At 50.0% G+C, this 15,194-nt stretch overlaps 4 protein-coding genes across 5 annotated transcripts; 2 read left to right on the top strand and 2 right to left on the bottom strand.

Annotated features, from left to right (window-relative positions):
• Nucleotides 1-793, top strand: C20H17orf114 (chromosome 20 C17orf114 homolog). The gene is made up of 2 exons (XM_054708875.1): nucleotides 1-73; nucleotides 533-793. Exons 1-2 carry the CDS (start codon nucleotides 1-3, stop codon nucleotides 703-705), a joined length of 246 nt encoding a protein of 81 aa, XP_054564850.1. The 3' UTR covers nucleotides 706-793.
• Nucleotides 794-3,403: 2,610 nt separating this feature from the next.
• PSMB6 (proteasome 20S subunit beta 6) lies at nucleotides 3,404-5,309 on the bottom strand. The gene is made up of 6 exons (XM_008156702.3): nucleotides 5,176-5,309; nucleotides 4,713-4,780; nucleotides 4,265-4,396; nucleotides 4,034-4,163; nucleotides 3,746-3,890; nucleotides 3,404-3,620 (listed from the first exon to the last, which is right to left on the bottom strand). Exons 1-6 carry the CDS (start codon nucleotides 5,272-5,274, stop codon nucleotides 3,478-3,480), a joined length of 717 nt encoding a protein of 238 aa, XP_008154924.1. The 5' UTR covers nucleotides 5,275-5,309; the 3' UTR covers nucleotides 3,404-3,477.
• A 4,983-nt stretch (nucleotides 5,310-10,292) lies between these two features.
• Nucleotides 10,293-11,672, bottom strand: GLTPD2 (glycolipid transfer protein domain containing 2). Its single transcript, XM_054709308.1, is given in 4 exon segments — nucleotides 10,293-10,863; nucleotides 10,960-11,126; nucleotides 11,396-11,492; nucleotides 11,494-11,672. Coding segments are annotated over 4 exon segments (981 nt in total). The 3' UTR covers nucleotides 10,293-10,325.
• VMO1 (vitelline membrane outer layer 1 homolog) lies at nucleotides 10,665-14,845 on the top strand. Of its 2 annotated transcripts, XM_054709307.1 has the most exons (4): nucleotides 10,665-10,833; nucleotides 13,553-13,739; nucleotides 14,097-14,194; nucleotides 14,478-14,845. In XM_054709307.1, the coding sequence occupies exons 2-4, from the start codon at nucleotides 13,563-13,565 to the stop codon at nucleotides 14,773-14,775; spliced, it is 573 nt and encodes a 190-aa protein (XP_054565282.1). In that variant the 5' UTR covers nucleotides 10,665-10,833; nucleotides 13,553-13,562; the 3' UTR covers nucleotides 14,776-14,845. The 2 variants fall into 2 exon arrangements, with proteins under 2 accessions (XP_054565282.1, XP_008155005.2); XM_008156783.3 differs by lacking the exon at nucleotides 10,665-10,833 and having other exon boundaries at nucleotides 11,083-13,739.
• Nucleotides 14,846-15,194: the final 349 nt, after the last annotated feature.

The raw sequence follows: 15,194 nt of genomic DNA, 5'->3' as shown, positions 1-15,194 counted from the left end.
ATGGGTCTCAAGGGGGCATGGTGTTTCCCATGGTGTGTGTGCCGGAGACAGCGAGGGACTGAAAGAGGAGCAGGTATGGGGAGACTGAGGGAAAAGAGGGGGGGGCATCAGGAAGATATAAACTGCACTGGGAGAAAGGTAAATGCTTAACCCGGTGAAGGGAAAAGGATAATCTGTTTCCCTGGATGGGAGGTGGGTCTATGACTTCACAGAGCTGGCTAAATACTTTGTAGGGCCCAATGCAAAATGCAGAAGTGGGACCCTATATTAAAAAATGATTAAGAATTTCAAGATGATGAGAGCAGAGCAGTACACCCAGCATGGGGGCCCTTCTGAGTGTGGGGTCCTTTGCAACTGCACAGGCCTGCTCTCTCAAGGACTCCTCTCCCTCTCCCTGCTGATGCCACCAACATTCACCCAGGACCCTCAGATGTCTTCCCTGGCCTTTTTCCTCCTCACTGAGGCTGGTGGTGTGGGGGTAAAGGGGGATCCAGACTCACAATTCCCTTTTTTCTTTCAATCTCTCTTTTAGGTCTGCATCCAGCTGCCCCTCCAGATCCAGATCCCAGCCCAGTGATAGCCCCCATCATGACTGAGGGAGGGATGCCCTCCCTAGGGTCTAGTGCCTACTTCAGCAGGAAAGCCCGACTCTCCTTCCGCCACCAGCTGCATGACATAGCATCAGCCAATGACTCTACCATTTGAAGGGGACAACCAGGGGCTGAACTTCTAGGAAGGCTTGGCAACCTTCCTTCCCCCCACTTCTCAGTGATTCCAGTTTCTGGCTCCCCCAAGTCCCTCATGATCTTCTCATTAAATATATTCCGAGTTGCCAAGTGTTCTGTGTATGTGCATGTATGTTGGGGTGGAAGAGTAGATGAGTAGACTTGGTTAGGGGGCTGAGGTGGGAAGTGCAGAATTGGGTGGGAGTGGGGACATAGGAGTGGTGAACATGATGCAGCTGATCTAATGAAGAGCCCTGATGTGGCTAGCTAGAAGTGTGCTGAAATCAAACTGCAGAGTTGAGTGTGGTGAGAGCATCTGGAGAGGTTGGGGGCTAGACAGGACAGCATGTCATAGGGCTGTCATGTTCATTCAGTGACTATCAGGCGTCCACTCTCTACTAGGCACTGAGGATATATCAGCGAACAAGCAGGAAGAATTCTCTCTTCTCACTGTCCTTACTTTCTAATAGAGGAGGTAGACAATAAGTATACAAGGAAACATGATGAGATAGCAATAATTGCTGCTATGAAGAAAATTAAACAGGGTAAAATGAAAGTGTGTGTGTGTGTGTGGGGTGCTGTTTCTTAAATTTCAGGTGGTTAGGGAAGGCCTTTCTGATAAGATGCCATTCAGAGCTGAGACCTGAATGATGTGTCAATATAGGCTTATCAACTGTAAAAAGTGTACCACTCAGTGCAGGATGCTGATAGTGGGAGATGCTATGCATATGTTGGGGGCAGGAAGGTATATGGGAAATCTCTGTATCTTCTGGTCAATTTTGTTGTGGACCTAAAACTGCTCTAAAAAATAATATATATTTTTTAAATCAGCAAAGAGTAGTCCCAGGCAAAAAAACCCCCAGTAACTATTAAGTGTAAAACCTCTTAGGTTTTCTAGGGAAAAAAGCCAGTGACTGGAGTAGCGAGATTGAGGGGCACTGCTGAGTCCTCTAGGCCATGGTAAGGTGTTAAAATCGTATTCTAGATGGAATGGTAAGCCACTGAAGAACGGTAAGCAGGGAAACGTGATTTCACTTACATTGAAAGATTACTTTGGTTGCTGTATCTGGAAAAGATTGGAGAAGATCAAGTATGGAAGCAGTAAGGCCATGTAGGAGAGGGTGTTGCCATCCTCCAGGCAAGAGATGAAGGTGGCTTGGCTCAAGCCAGCGCAGTGAGAAGTAGACGGATTCCAGACAAGGTTCAAGTCGGTGGTGCGTGGTCAGGCTAAATAGCCATCTCAGCCAAAACCGGTTTGGCTCAGTGGATAGAGCGTCGGCTTTCGGACTGAAAGGTCCCGGGTTCAATTCCGGTCGGGCGCATCCCCCGGTGGGGGGTGTGCAGGAAGCAGCTGATCAATGTTTCTCTCTCATCGATGTTTCTAACTCTCTATCCCTCTCCCTTCCTTTTTTTTTTTTTTTTTTTTAAATATATTTTATTGAATTTTTACAGAGAGGAAGAGAGAGGGACAGAGAGTCAGAAACATCGATCAGCTGCCTCCTGCACACCCCCCACCGGGGACGCGCCCGCAACCAAGGCACATGCCCTCGACCGGAATCGAACCCGGACCCCTGAGTCCGAAGGCCGACGCTCTATCCACTGAGCCAAACCGGTTTCGGCCTCCCTTCCTTTTTGTAAAAATCAATAAAATATATTTTTTAAAAATAAAATAAATAGCCATCTGTACTTTTGGAGAGTTTTAGGACTTACTGTTAGACTGAATGTGGAGAACAAGAGAAAGATTGGAATCAAAGATGCCCCAGGGCAGGGAGGACCAGAACAGGTTTTGCAGGAAAATCAGAAGTGCTCTATTGGTTATTTTAAGTTTCATGTACACAAGTTTGAGGACAGAGGTCCTTTTCTGCTCTTTTTCACTTTATCAGATACTATCCCTCTACAGGGCAGGATTATATTCTAGAGCAAAGTTTTCAGATGTAGCTTATACAGTTCCCTGACCCATAGTGGGGAGAAAAGAAGATTGGGGCAGGATTAAGAATGCTGGTCACTGTCAATGAACACCACTTTGTTCATTTAGGGCCCTGGCTTGAGTGGAGACAGCCATGGAAGAGCCAGAGGCCAGTCTCTGCCTCCCATCTAAGGGGCTGAAGGCTGACTTATCACTACACTCCCCATGGGAATGGTGGCTTCCAGGACTGCCCAATGCACTCTGTGGCTGCCCTCTCCCACCCAATGTCCATCTGAAGCTCCCATTGCAAACACCTTTCTCCTAAAGGTGTTTGCAATGGCAGCTTCTGACAAGATGAGGTGACAGAGGTGAGTTTGGAGAGAGGGGACCATAAGCCTGAGTCAGAGGAGATCTGGAGTCCTTCTGGCCTTAGAGCCAGTAGCCTCCCATGATGACAGGCAGGAGGCAGGCTAAGGGGAGGAGACCTCAGTCTCAGTCAGAATACTGAGTTCTACCTCGGGCTTCAACAGGGGTGGGGATAGGATCATTTGTTGGTAATTCCACATAAACTAGTCTGGTGTCACAAGGACCTGGATCTAGTAGAGGAAAGGAAATGTGGGGGAAGGTGGCCTGAAGAAAGAGTTTGAAAACCACTCCTGTAAAGGCTCCTCTCCAATGCCCCCAGAGCTCAGAGCAGTAGTCTGTACAAACTGTAGTGGACCAGACAAGTTTGGGCTTGAAGTAAAAAAAAAGAACCCCAAAGCACACAGACTCTCTTTGACAAACTGTTTATTGAATTTTGGGTTAGTAGGGGATGTCTCTTATTGTATCCTAGAATCCCAGGATTCAGGGAGGTGGTAAAGTGGCAATGGAGAATTTGGGGATCTGGTCTCCCAAGAGTACCTGCCGCTCTACCCCTGATTCTGATATGGATGCCAGACGGATCACCCCACCACTGGAGCCATCCCTCTCCATGGCCAAAGCGAGAGCTGTGGATAAAAAAAAAGTTGGGGGGTCAGAGTTGGATGCTGGGATCACTGCAAGGAATGATGAAAATTGGACTGGCTTGAGTATGGGGGTTGAAGCTCACAGGCCCAGAAACCCAAGTTCTCACCATTAGCAGTGAATTGTAGACACTCTTCCTTGGTCATACCTTCCCGGTAGGTAGCATCGACATAGCCATAAATATAGGAGCTTCCAGAGCCTCCAATGGCAAAGGACTGTCTTACCATCATGCCCCCCATGGGCACTGAGTACACCTGCCAGGTGGAGGGAGGAAAAGAGTCACTGATTGATCTGGAAAGAGTTAATAGTGAGGTAGAGGCTGGAAACAGAAAATGGCTGGGGTGGGGAGAAGATCAAAGGCATGGCCCCAAGACTCCAGGGCTGGGGAGTATCTGACCTGCCCTCCTTCTTGGGAGTCCCAGCCTGCAACGATGATTCCTGCCATCAGGTCTTCCCGGTATCGGTAACACATTTCCTTAAAGAGGCTGGCTGCAGTGTGTACCAGAGGAGGCTCATTCAGCTCAATGCTAGAAGACGAGGGGAGTCATAGGGAAGGCATCGTCAGGACCTAGAAGTCAGACCATCCCAGCTCCCTTCATATACTTGTTTCTTCCCGGCCCACAAGCACCTGTGGAAACCAAGCTGATAGGTAACGGCATCAGCTACAGCCTGGGTATCCGCTGCAGAGCCTGAGCGGCAGCAGAAGATACGATCGTGAATGGGGGTTAGCTTGTCAGTCACTCGATTGGCGATGTAGGACCTGCAGAATGACAGGATAGTGAGGGAAAGGACCCCACTTGTCTCCCACCTCCCTCCCATTATTATCTACTCCCTCTGGCCTCAGGAATAGGACCTCCTTCTATTTCCTATTCTCATCCAAACTGAAGCAGTCTGGAGAACAGACTTCTGCAAGAATTTCACCTACAGGTGAGTTGTAGAAGCTGGAACAAATCCTTATCTCCAGGGAGGGAAGAAACCTCCCTCCCACAGCTGTCTGTGGAGGGTAAGGATGGGCTGGCAGGCATGGAAGGAGGGGAAAGATAGGAAGACCTTTCACACGACGGTCGTGAGCTCACCCAGTGGTTGTTCGGGAATCGGCCCCCAGAACCACGCCCCCGTCAAATTGAACGGCCATGATAGTGGTCTGGGAAAAAAGAGAAAGGGGTGAGTCTGGGCCTGTTCACATTCTCCAGCACAAGCAAACAATGATCCCTCTATCCAGCCCCTAGAGTACTAGGGACCCGTTGTCAGATCTCAGAGGGGCCTCAACAACCCGCAAAATACCAGAATTCCAATCCTCAAATCCCCACAGGCTCCTCCCAGCCTTAAGCCTGCGTCGCGCAAAATTCCAGAATTCCACACTTCTGCCTGCCTTCCACATCCTACCACAACGCATCCTCGGGATACCTCTCCCGCGGCCTACAGCACATCACAGACCACCTCCCACCCCCGCCCCCCAGTTCTCCCAGCGCTCTCAGGCCCATCCTTCCATCGCTTTAAGACTTGCGCACATCTCCTGAACCCCGAGTCCGTCCTCACCCCTGTGGAGACTTCCCGGTTTTCCCAGTCGGGGGTAATGGCCTCCGGCCCCCAGGCGGGTGCTGGACCCGCTCCTCTAGCTACTAAGGTGGCCGCCATCTTTCTCCTCTGGTGCTGCCACAAAGCAACTGTCGTAAAGCGCTCTGTCACTCTCTTTAGTCGTGCTCTGAGGCCTTCTGGGAGCGAAGCTGGGCCACGGCTGACGGCAGAAGGGAAAAGAAATGTGTGAGGACGGTTCTTTTGCGACAGTGAATGCTTGATGGCAGCGTGGCAAAGTAAGCAAACAAAAATCCCGCCCCCCCCTCAAAAAACAAAAAACAAAAACCCAGTCTGCAAGGCTATGCTTCCGATTGGATTGTGCAGTACTGATACATCTGATTGGAGTTGCAATTCAAAAAGTCTTCAAGACAGACTTGAGCCTCTGACTTATAGAGAGCACACCGTGTTTTCATTTCTCTTAGGTGTGTGTATACCTAGTAGTATATACAGTACCAGGCGTGGAACTGCTGGGTCATAAACTGTTGAACATTCTGAGGAACTGACAACAGCTTTTCACAATGGCTGTCCCATTTTACGACCCCACCAGCCACGTAACAGGGTTCCAATTTCTCTACATCCTCACTAATTGTGATTGTGTGTTTTTACTTTAGCCATCCTGGATGGTGTGAATTGGTATCTTTGCGGGTTGTTGTTGTTTTTGTATTTCCCTAATGATTAGTGATGTTGAGCCTATTTTCATATGCTAATTGTCCGTTTGTTCATTGGAGGAATGTCTTTTGAAGAAGTCCTTTGCCCATTTTAAAATGGGGTTATCTTTTGTTGAGTTTGTAAGATACTAGACATGTATCAGATACATGATCTGCAAATATTTTTTCCCATTCTGTGGACGATCTTTTCACTTTCTTCATTGGTATCATTTGAAGCACAAAATTTTAAATTTTGGTGAAGTCCAATTTGTCTGTTTTTCCTTTAGTTGCTTATGCTTTTGATATCTGAGAAACTGTTGCCTAACCCAAGGCTACAAAGATTTACAGCTATGTTTTCACCTAACAGTGTTATAATTTTAATTCTTATATTTTAGGTCTGTGATTCATTTTGAGTTAATTTTTGTATATAATGTGTAGGGGCTCAATATTCATTATATATATTATTGATTTCAGAGAGGAAGGGAGAGGGAGAGAAAGATAGAAACATCAATGATGAGAGAGAATCATTGATCCGCTGCCTCCTACACGCCCCCGACTGGGGATGGAACCCGAAATGCAACCTGGGCATGTGCTCTTGACCAGAATCGAAACTGGGACCCTACAGTCCACAGGCTGATGTTCTATCCATTGAGCCAAACCGGCTAAGATCCAATATTTATTATTTTGTATGTGGATATTCATTTGTTCCAGCACCATTTGTTGAAAAGACTATTTTGTCCCCTTTGAATGGTCTTGACACCTTTGTTGAAAATCAGTTGACCATGGGTGTAATACTTTTTTTGTTAATCCTCACCCAAGGATATATTTTCCATTGATTTTTAGAGAGTGGAAGGGAAGGAGGGAGGGGAGGAGGGAGGTAGGTGGAGAAGAGTAGGAGGGGGAGAGAGAGAGAAACATTGATGTGAAAGAGACACATAGATTGCTTACCTCCCACAGCACCCCAACCAGGGCCTGGAATCGCACAAACTTGCAACCCAAGTACGTGCCCTTGACTGGGAATCAAACCCATGACCCATCCATGCGTGGGCCAGTGCTCTAACCACTGAACACATTGGCCAGGGCTAATACTTTTTATATATTGTTTGCTAGTATTTTGTTGAAGATTTTTTTATATCTCTACTCATACAATATATCACTATATTGGTCTGTAATTGCTTTTTTACATATATATTTGGTATCAGGGTAATATAGGCCTCTTAGAATAAGTAGGAAGACTTCCCTCCTTTTCTATTTTTGTAAGAGTTTGAGAAGGATTGCCATTAATTTTTAAAATATATATATTTTTAAAATACATTTTATTGATTTTTTACAGAGAGGAAAGGAGAGGGACAGAGAACCAGAAACATCGATGAGAGAGAAACATCAACCAGCTGCCTCCTGCACACCCCCCACCAGGGACGCGCCCGCAACCAATGTACATGACCTTGACCGGAATCAAACCTGGGACCCCTCAGTCCACAGACCGACGCTCTATCCACTGAGCCAAACCGGTCCTGACTAAAAATATTTTTTATTGATTTCAGAGAGAAAGGGAGAGGGAGAGAGAAATAGAAACATCAATGATGAGAGAGAACCACTGATCAGCTGACTCCTGCACGGCCCCCACTGGGGATCAAGTCCACAACCCACGAATGTGCCCTTGACCAGAATAGAACCTGGGACCCTTCAGTCCGCAGGCTGACACCCTACCCACTGAGTCAAACTGGCTAGGGCTCTATTTACCTTTGAGTCCATTTTGGTACTTTATGTCTTTCTATGAATTTGTCCATTTCTGTTAGGTTATCTAATTTGTTAGTCTACAGTGGTTTATAGTATTCCCTTATAATCCCCTTTATATCTGTAAAATTTGTAGTAATGTCCCCTTTCATTATTGATTTTAATAATTTGTCTTTCCTCTTTTTTTATTCATCAGTCTAACTAAAATTTTGTTAATTTTCTTGATCTTTTCAAAGAACTTTTTTTCTTTTAATTTTTATTTATTGATTTGAAAGAGAGAGGAAGGGAAAGAGAGTGGGAGGGTGAGAGAGATGATCAATTTGTTCTACTTATCTATGCATTCATTGGTCAATTCTTTTTTTATATACTTTTTAAAATATGTTTTTATTAATTTCAGGAAGAGGAAGGGAGAGGGAGAGATAGAAACATCAATGATGAGAGAGAACCATTGAATGGCTGCCTCCTGCACGCCCCACACTGGGGATCAAGCCCGCAACCCGGGCATGTGCCCCGACCAGAATTGAACTGTGATCTCCTGGTTCATAGTTCAACACTCAACCACTTAGCCACACAAGCCAGGCTACTTTTAAATTTTTTATTGTAGTAAAATATAAATAACAACATAAAAGGTAGCATTTTAACCATTTTTGGTGTACAATCTAGTAACACCAAGTACATTTACATTGTTGTGCAACCCACTTCTTTTCTTTTCAACTCTCTTGGCTCCAGCCATCTGAACTATTTTTAGTGCTCATACATTCATTCAACAAGAAACCATTGTGTTCACTAGGTACCAGGCACTGTGTGAGGCACTGAAGTTACATCAGGGAACAAAATAGACAGGAATTTCTAGCCCCATGCAGCTTATATACATTGGGGGAGACAACAAAAAATAAAGAGTTACAATATACAGTATGTTAGAGAGTGAATTGAATAAGAAGAAAAATAAAGCAAGGAAGTTAGGAAGTGTGTGTGTGTGTGTGTGTGTGTGTGTGTGTGTGTTGACGTTTTAGAATAATCAGGAAAGATCTCACTGAGGAGACATTTGAATAAAGACCAGAAGGAAGTAAGGAGGGAAGACGTTTGTCTATTTGGGGGAAAAACAGTATGGACAGAGGGGAGGGCAAGTGTAAAGGTTCTGAGGCAGGATCAAATCTGACATGTCCAGTGAATATTGAGGGGGTCAAGTTGGCTAAAGCAGCGTCAGATCAGGTAGGATCTTTACAAGACTTTTCATCATTCTCAACTGAAAACATGATACAGAAAATTTCTTGATTAAATTAATTTTTTAAAAATATATTTTTAGCCGAAACCGGTTTGGCTCAGTGGATAGAGCATCGGCCTGCGGACTGAGGGGTCCCGGGTTCGATTCCGGTCAAGGCATGTTCCTTGGTTGCGGGCACATCCCCAGTGGGGGGTGTGCAGGAGGCGGCTGATCGATGTTTCTCTCTCATCGATGTTTCTCTCTCATCGATGTTTCTCTCTCATCGATGTTTCTGGCTCTCTATCCCTCTCCCTTCCTCTCTGTAGAAGATCAATAAAATATATTTAAAAAAATATATATATATATTTTTATTGATTTCAGAGAGGAAGGGAGAGGGAGAGAAAGAAACATTTCAGAGAGGAAGGTCGAGCTGGCAACCTGGGCATGTGCTCTTGACCTGAATCAAATCTGGGACCCTTCAGGCTGCAGGCTGATGCTCTATTCACTGAGCCAGACCAACTAGGGCTAAATTAATTTTTTTAGTCGGAGTGCAATAGGAAGCCATTGGAAGGTTTTGAGCAGGGAAGTGACATGATGTGAACTACATTTTAAATAATCACTTTGGCTGCTCCATTGAACATATATTATAGGGAGGTAAAGTACGGAACAGAGAGACAGGAGACAATTGCAACAATACAGGTAATAAAATTGGCTTGACAAGTGTGGCAGCAGTGGAGATAGTGGGAAGAAGTCAGGCTCTGACAAATTGAATGTGGGGACAATGAACGAGAAACAGAAGAGTCAGGATGACTACGAGGTTTTTGGTTGTAGGGCCTGGAAGAATGGAATTGTCATTTACTGAGCTAGCAAAGGCTATAAAGAGGGTACTTTGGGAGGAGAGGGAATTGGAAGCATAGTTTTAGGCATCTACGTTTGCTATGTGTAGTTGAAATCCAAATGGAGATGTCGAATAAGGAGGTGTATAGATAGGATTCTGGAATCCAGGGTAAACTGGGTTGGAGCTGTAATTTGGGAGTTGTCAGTGTATGACATGCTAAGCTCTTGCATGTCCACTCTCGTCGTGCGAGCAGCCAAAGTCTTTTTAATAAAGATGTATATTGCGCTGAGCTTGTGCCTGGTGTGAGGTTTTAGGCTTGGGTGGTTGACAGAAAAGGGTGCCCTTTCTTTATAGAGACAAGGAACACAAGAGGTGAAGTTCTGGGAGGAGGCGATTGGATCCCAGACGGACGTGTCGCATGTGCGGGTCTGTGGAGGTATCTAGGAAATATTTGGCTGGAGACTTGGCATGCAGTTGGCAAGGGCAGCCCTAGGAGTGGCTGAGATAGCGACGGGGAGGAAATAAAAAATCCCACCCTACCCGGGGCGCGCCTGTAAGGGAGTGACGTCACCGAAGAGGCGGGATATCAGGCGCCCCGCCCCGGTAGCCGGGCCCCAGGGGCCTGGACCCTGAGCCTTGTGCTGCGCGGGTCCCGCCCCAGGGCGCTCTCTTCCTCGTGGGTCCCCTAGGCCAGCTGGAGCAGGCCGCGCTCGGCCAGCAGACCCTGCGTCCGATTGTAGACATCCTCCAGGGTGGCCGCCGCGCGAGCCAACGCGGCCCGCGCCTCCGCCTCTCTGGTTCCGGGACAGGCCAGCTCCAGCAGGCGGCCGCGACCCGGGAAGGAGAGGAACGCGAGGCGGGCGGCCTGCCGAACCAGCCAGGCGTGGTGCGGGCCCAGGACCGCGCGGTAGGCGTCGCTGCACTGCTCGCCGGCGCTCGGGCCTCCGTGCGTCCCGGTGGCCACCCGCCGGAGGCAGAGCTGGGACCAGCGCAGCGCACGGTGCAGCAGGAGGGTCGTTCGTGAGCCCGAGGACTTGGCCGAGTCCGGCGGGGCGATCCCAGGCCTCTCCAGCCGCCCCGCCCGCCGCTCCCACGCAGCCATGGTCGCCAGCGATTTGTAGTGCGCGGCCTCTGGGCCGTGCACCCGAGCCTCGAGCGCTGTCACTTTGGTGAAGGCCTCGCTTGTGGCGAAGGTGAAGATGGAGCCGAAGGGAGTGAGGAATCTGTGTGTTTGGTGGCGGGAAAGCGTGGGCTGGTTAGGGAGAGGGCGGTGGAGCCACTGGAGGCGGGGCCCGGATTCGGGGAGGGGGACCACTCACTTGATGAGCTCCCTCCATCCGGCCAGGTACTGCGACAACTCCACGTCCCCTTCCAGGCTCAGACTGGCGCGGAACGGCCTCACCAAGCGGCCCAGCATCCCCTGGGGGCCCAGACACCGAGGCTCTTCCCGCTCCGGGGCCTCCAGGAATCCCAGCTGTTGCCGGATCTGGGGGAGTAGATATGGGGAGCGGGGGGCGGGAGCAGAACCCCTAGCCTGTTAGGCCTCCTTCGCCAAGCAGCCCCGTCGGGCTCTGAGGAAGTCATTCCTAAGGTCTAGCTGGTGTCCCTCCTGCTGTGCGCTCAGCTTCTGATGGGGGACGGGGTACAGGAAGGAGGGCCCGCTCTTCAGCAGGGAGCCAGTCAGCCTGGCTCCACCTTCCCCCTGTTCAGGGTCCTACTTGGAGCTCCCGGCCCCCAGCCCTGCCCCGAGCGTACCTGTGAAGGCGGGGGTCCCTCCGTAACGCAGGGCTGGGCCCCGGATCCGCAGCCTGAGAGGTCGCCTGGGGAGAGAGAAGGCGGGGCGGTGAGGACTCAGAGGGGCCTTAGGTGCCCTGGGCCTGGATTCCTGGGTTCCCGCCAGAGGAGGTGGGGGAAGAGGCCACTCACGTAGGCTCCGAGTATAGAGATACAAAAGTAGCAGCGCGAGAATGGCAAGAGGAATTGCATGGCGGAGCCAGCGCCTGGAGACCTGTGGAGGCAGCACGACCCCCATGGGTGCTGCTGGGACCACCGCCCCTCACCAGCTCCCACCCAGTCCTTATCCCTCCGCCTCCGGGAAGGAAGAGAAGCCGGCGGTGCACTGAGGTGCAAGGGTTAATAATTAACGGAAGGCCCCTTACCCTGTGCCCTTTGCCCCAGAGGGCAGCACCTCAGGGGTGAGAAACCAGATTAAGAGGATTTGGGAAGGTCCGTGGCCATGACAGGTCTCTGTATCTCCCTTCCTTATAGGATCAGGTTGTAGGAAGAGGCAGCCTGGGTATCCGGAAGGGAAGCTGGGGTCAGAACCAGCTCGAATACTGAGCAATGACGCGTGTCCTAAGATAACTCTGGGCTTGAGTTCCTTCCACTGTAAATTGAGGATAATAATAGGTGCTTTGCCAGGATTAAATGATAATGTACGTGTAAACACTGTAAATGGAAAAGCTTACCACAATTGCTCCATAAATCTTACCTGTAAAGTTCAAGCACAGGGCACCCACTTCTAAATTCTCTAGCCTGTCCCCACGGGACCTTGTCTTGATCTAGACACTTGATCTCTTGATTGTTTACTTTAGGCTTTATCCACCATGCCCTCACCAGCTCCTACCCAGTCCTTGTCCCAACTCCAGGTTGGTTCCTCTATTATTTATCAAACACACCTTTATTAAGTACTTCCACATGCCAGGCCCTGATTAGGCCTCAAGAAGACAAACAGCCTTCATAGAGCTCAAGGTCCAATGGAGACTTTATAATCTGTTTCCCCCACTGGAATGTGAGCTCTGATGAATCTTGTTTTACTTGGTTGCAGCTCTATTTACAGAATTTAGAATATTACCTGGGCCAAAGTACATTATTGCGACATAAGTATCCTATATCATAAAAGCGTAGTAAGCAAATTGTCCCCTCCACTGGGAGTTCGTAGGGAGTTCAGCCAGGTGGCGGGCCAGCCAGGGGAAGGGAGGGCGACACCCAGCCCCCACCAGCCAGCAGCCACTAGGGACCCTAACAGTGCACGAATTTCGTGCACTGAGCCTCTAGTATGTTAATAAACAAAGAAATGTGTATTAGGAGCAGGCAAATCAAGGGTAGTACCCCAGATGACAAATTTGCGTGTGTTTTTTTTTTGGGGGGGAGGGGCTTGGTTTTGATTTTTGCAAATTAGGAGTCCACCTAGTGGCCATGGAGGGGGTACATTCAGAGAAAGGATACAGGATGCAATCAAATAAACAATATCTCCTGTTCTTAGCCCGCAGTCCATAAACTTCTTAGAATTGCCCCTGTCTCTGTGTATATTTTCTTCTTGGGGTGAGGGAGAGTACCCCGGATTCTCAAGAAGTCAGGACCCCAATCTCTACGAAGACTCCTCCTAGCTCCCGCAGTTCATGGATTCTTGCCCTATCTCTCACTCTGATGCTCCCTTGAATCTGGGAGGTCCCTGAGTTTGCTACTGACCAATGCTGTCCCGTGGGACTCGGAGCCTTCACTTCCATCCCTAGCCTTGGGCTTCCCATTTCCCAGCGTCGAAGTGTTTCTCAGCTTGGCTGACGGTGACCTTAGGCAAGTTGCTTGCCATTTCTGAGCCCCAGCTCCCTCATCTACATAATAGGAAGGCTTATTCCCACCTCCTAAAATTGTGAGGGTTAAATAGAACACGCCTGCAAGACGCTAACCACAGCTGGTGGCCTGTAGTAAAAGTCCAGTGGATGGTGGTGGTTTCAGCTTGTCTGCTCCTGACGCCCCTCCTCCTCTGGTGCTGGGAGCACAGGTCTCCCTGAGCAGCAAATCAGGTCTGCAGGGTTCTGGGAGCGGGTGACTTTTTGGTGTCACTTCCGCAATCGGATCCCTCCTGGGGCAGAGGTGGTATAAACCTGCTGAAGGGGCCCTGGCTCGCAGAGGCTGCGGAATGGAGCTCGGCGCGGGAGCCAAGCTGCTGCTGCTGTGGGCGACGTGCTGCGGGCACGCCCGCGCGGTTGGTTCCAGCCGCTACATCATCGAGGTGACCAACGGGGGGCCCTGGGGCGACTGGACCTGGCCCGAGTGGTGTCCTGACGGGCTTTTCGCCATCGGGTTCTCCATCAAGGTGAGGGCTCAGCTCTAGGTCTCCAAGGTTTGGCTCAGTGGGTAGAGCTTTAGCCTGCGGACTGAAGGGTCCCGGTTAGATTCCTCGGGTCAAGGGCACATGCTGGGGTTGCGGGCTCCATCCCCAGTAGAGGGCGTGCGGGAGGCAGCCAATCAATGATTCTCTTTCATCGCTGATGTTTCTGTCTCTCTCTCTCCCTTCCTCTCTGAAATCATAAAAATGTTTTTTTTTAAATAAAAGGTACCAACCAATTCCAGTAATAAAAATGAAAAAGAATGCATTCAACGTTTATTTGTAAAAATAAAATAAAACAGTGCAAGGTAGTCTGACTCACCTTTACCCCTCTTCTCGCGCCAGGTGGAGCCCCCGCTAGGCATTCCTGGAGACGACACGGCAATGAACGGGATCCGGCTGCACTGCTCCCGTGAGCGCTCAGTGGAGTCCGAGTCTGGAAGGTGAGGGGCCGGGGCCAATGACCCCCTAGGGTGCGGTACGCCCCTTATCCTCGGTTACACACACCCCCTCCCAGCAGGCAGGTAACTCGCAGCTGCCACACCTTAGACCAGGGGAGGAGTTGCAGACCTCCCCTCCGCCCCTCGGTGATGTCAGGTGATTAGACCCGACCCTCCGAGGCCAAGTAGCCCCTGGCTTGGGAAGTCCCCGGGGCTGGGTCGGGCTGGAGGTGAGTGGGGGGCGGGGGGCGCCCCCACAGCCAGTGAGTCTTCCCTTCCCTCGCAGGTGGGGCGCATGGAGCGAGCCGCAGTGGTGTCCCCACGGCCACTTCCTCGTGGCTTTCTCGCTCCGCGTGGAGGCACCCGAGACCCTTGGCGACAACACGGGCGCGAACAACGTGCGCTTCCGCTGCTCCGACGGCAGGGAGCTGGAGGGGCCTGGCCTGGACTGGGGGGACTTCGGAACCTGGAGTGAGGCGTGTCCTAAAGGCATATGTGGTTTGCAGACCAAGATCCAGGGGCCTAGAGGCCTCCTCGATGACACCGCGCTTAACGACGTGCGTTTTTTCTGCTGCAGCCGCTGATCCCTCTGCGGTCCTCTCCCGGCCCCACCCCCGCTGCCCCACCTTCCGTATTAAAGCTTCCCCGTCCTGGCTTTGGCGTCATTTGTCTTGGGCACAGGAACCTGCATCTCCCTGTCCCCTAGCCTAGCACTGGGCCAGGCTGAAACTCAGGTTTGGCTCAGGGGTCCATGGCTGGCTCCTCAAAGTCACGGACCTATAGTCCAGAAAAAGGCACTTAAATACAATTTTGCATACAAGTGAAGGAAGCGCCTGGCTTTCTGAGGGCGTCTGCATACACCTCACGCCCATTAAATGCCCAGGTTATTTCCTTTCTGAGCCACCAGGGATCTCAGATTAAGAAACTTCTAGCCGAAACCGGTTTGGCTCAGCGGATAGTGCGTCGGTCTGCGGACTGAAAGGTCCCAGGTTCTATCCTGGTC

This window comes from Eptesicus fuscus, chromosome 20 (genome assembly GCF_027574615.1).
Source record: "Eptesicus fuscus isolate TK198812 chromosome 20, DD_ASM_mEF_20220401, whole genome shotgun sequence".
Taxonomy (NCBI): domain Eukaryota; kingdom Metazoa; phylum Chordata; class Mammalia; order Chiroptera; family Vespertilionidae; genus Eptesicus; species Eptesicus fuscus.
Note: the sequence above shows the minus strand (reverse complement) of the source record. Positions and strands in the feature narration are given on the sequence as shown.

Excerpts from the sequence above, each read along its gene's own strand:
- C20H17orf114 (XM_054708875.1), top strand. The coding sequence starts at position 1 with ATGGGTCTCAAGGGGGCATGGTGTTTCCCATGGTGTGTGTGCCGGAGA. Across the intron at positions 74-532 it reads AGGGACTGAAAGAGGAGCAG|GTCTGCATCCAGCTGCCCCT; the intron begins GTATGGGGAGAC and ends TCTCTCTTTTAG.
- PSMB6 (XM_008156702.3), bottom strand. The coding sequence starts at position 5,274 with ATGGCGGCCACCTTAGTAGCTAGAGGAGCGGGTCCAGCACCCGCCTGG. Across the intron at positions 4,397-4,712 it reads GATTCCCGAACAACCACTGG|GTCCTACATCGCCAATCGAG; the intron begins GTGAGCTCACGA and ends GTCATTCTGCAG. Across the intron at positions 3,621-3,745 it reads TCTACAATTCACTGCTAATG|CTCTCGCTTTGGCCATGGAG; the intron begins GTGAGAACTTGG and ends TTTTATCCACAG.
- VMO1 (XM_054709307.1), top strand. The coding sequence starts at position 13,563 with ATGGAGCTCGGCGCGGGAGCCAAGCTGCTGCTGCTGTGGGCGACGTGC. Across the intron at positions 13,740-14,096 it reads CCATCGGGTTCTCCATCAAG|GTGGAGCCCCCGCTAGGCAT; the intron begins GTGAGGGCTCAG and ends TTCTCGCGCCAG. Across the intron at positions 14,195-14,477 it reads GTGGAGTCCGAGTCTGGAAG|GTGGGGCGCATGGAGCGAGC; the intron begins GTGAGGGGCCGG and ends CTTCCCTCGCAG.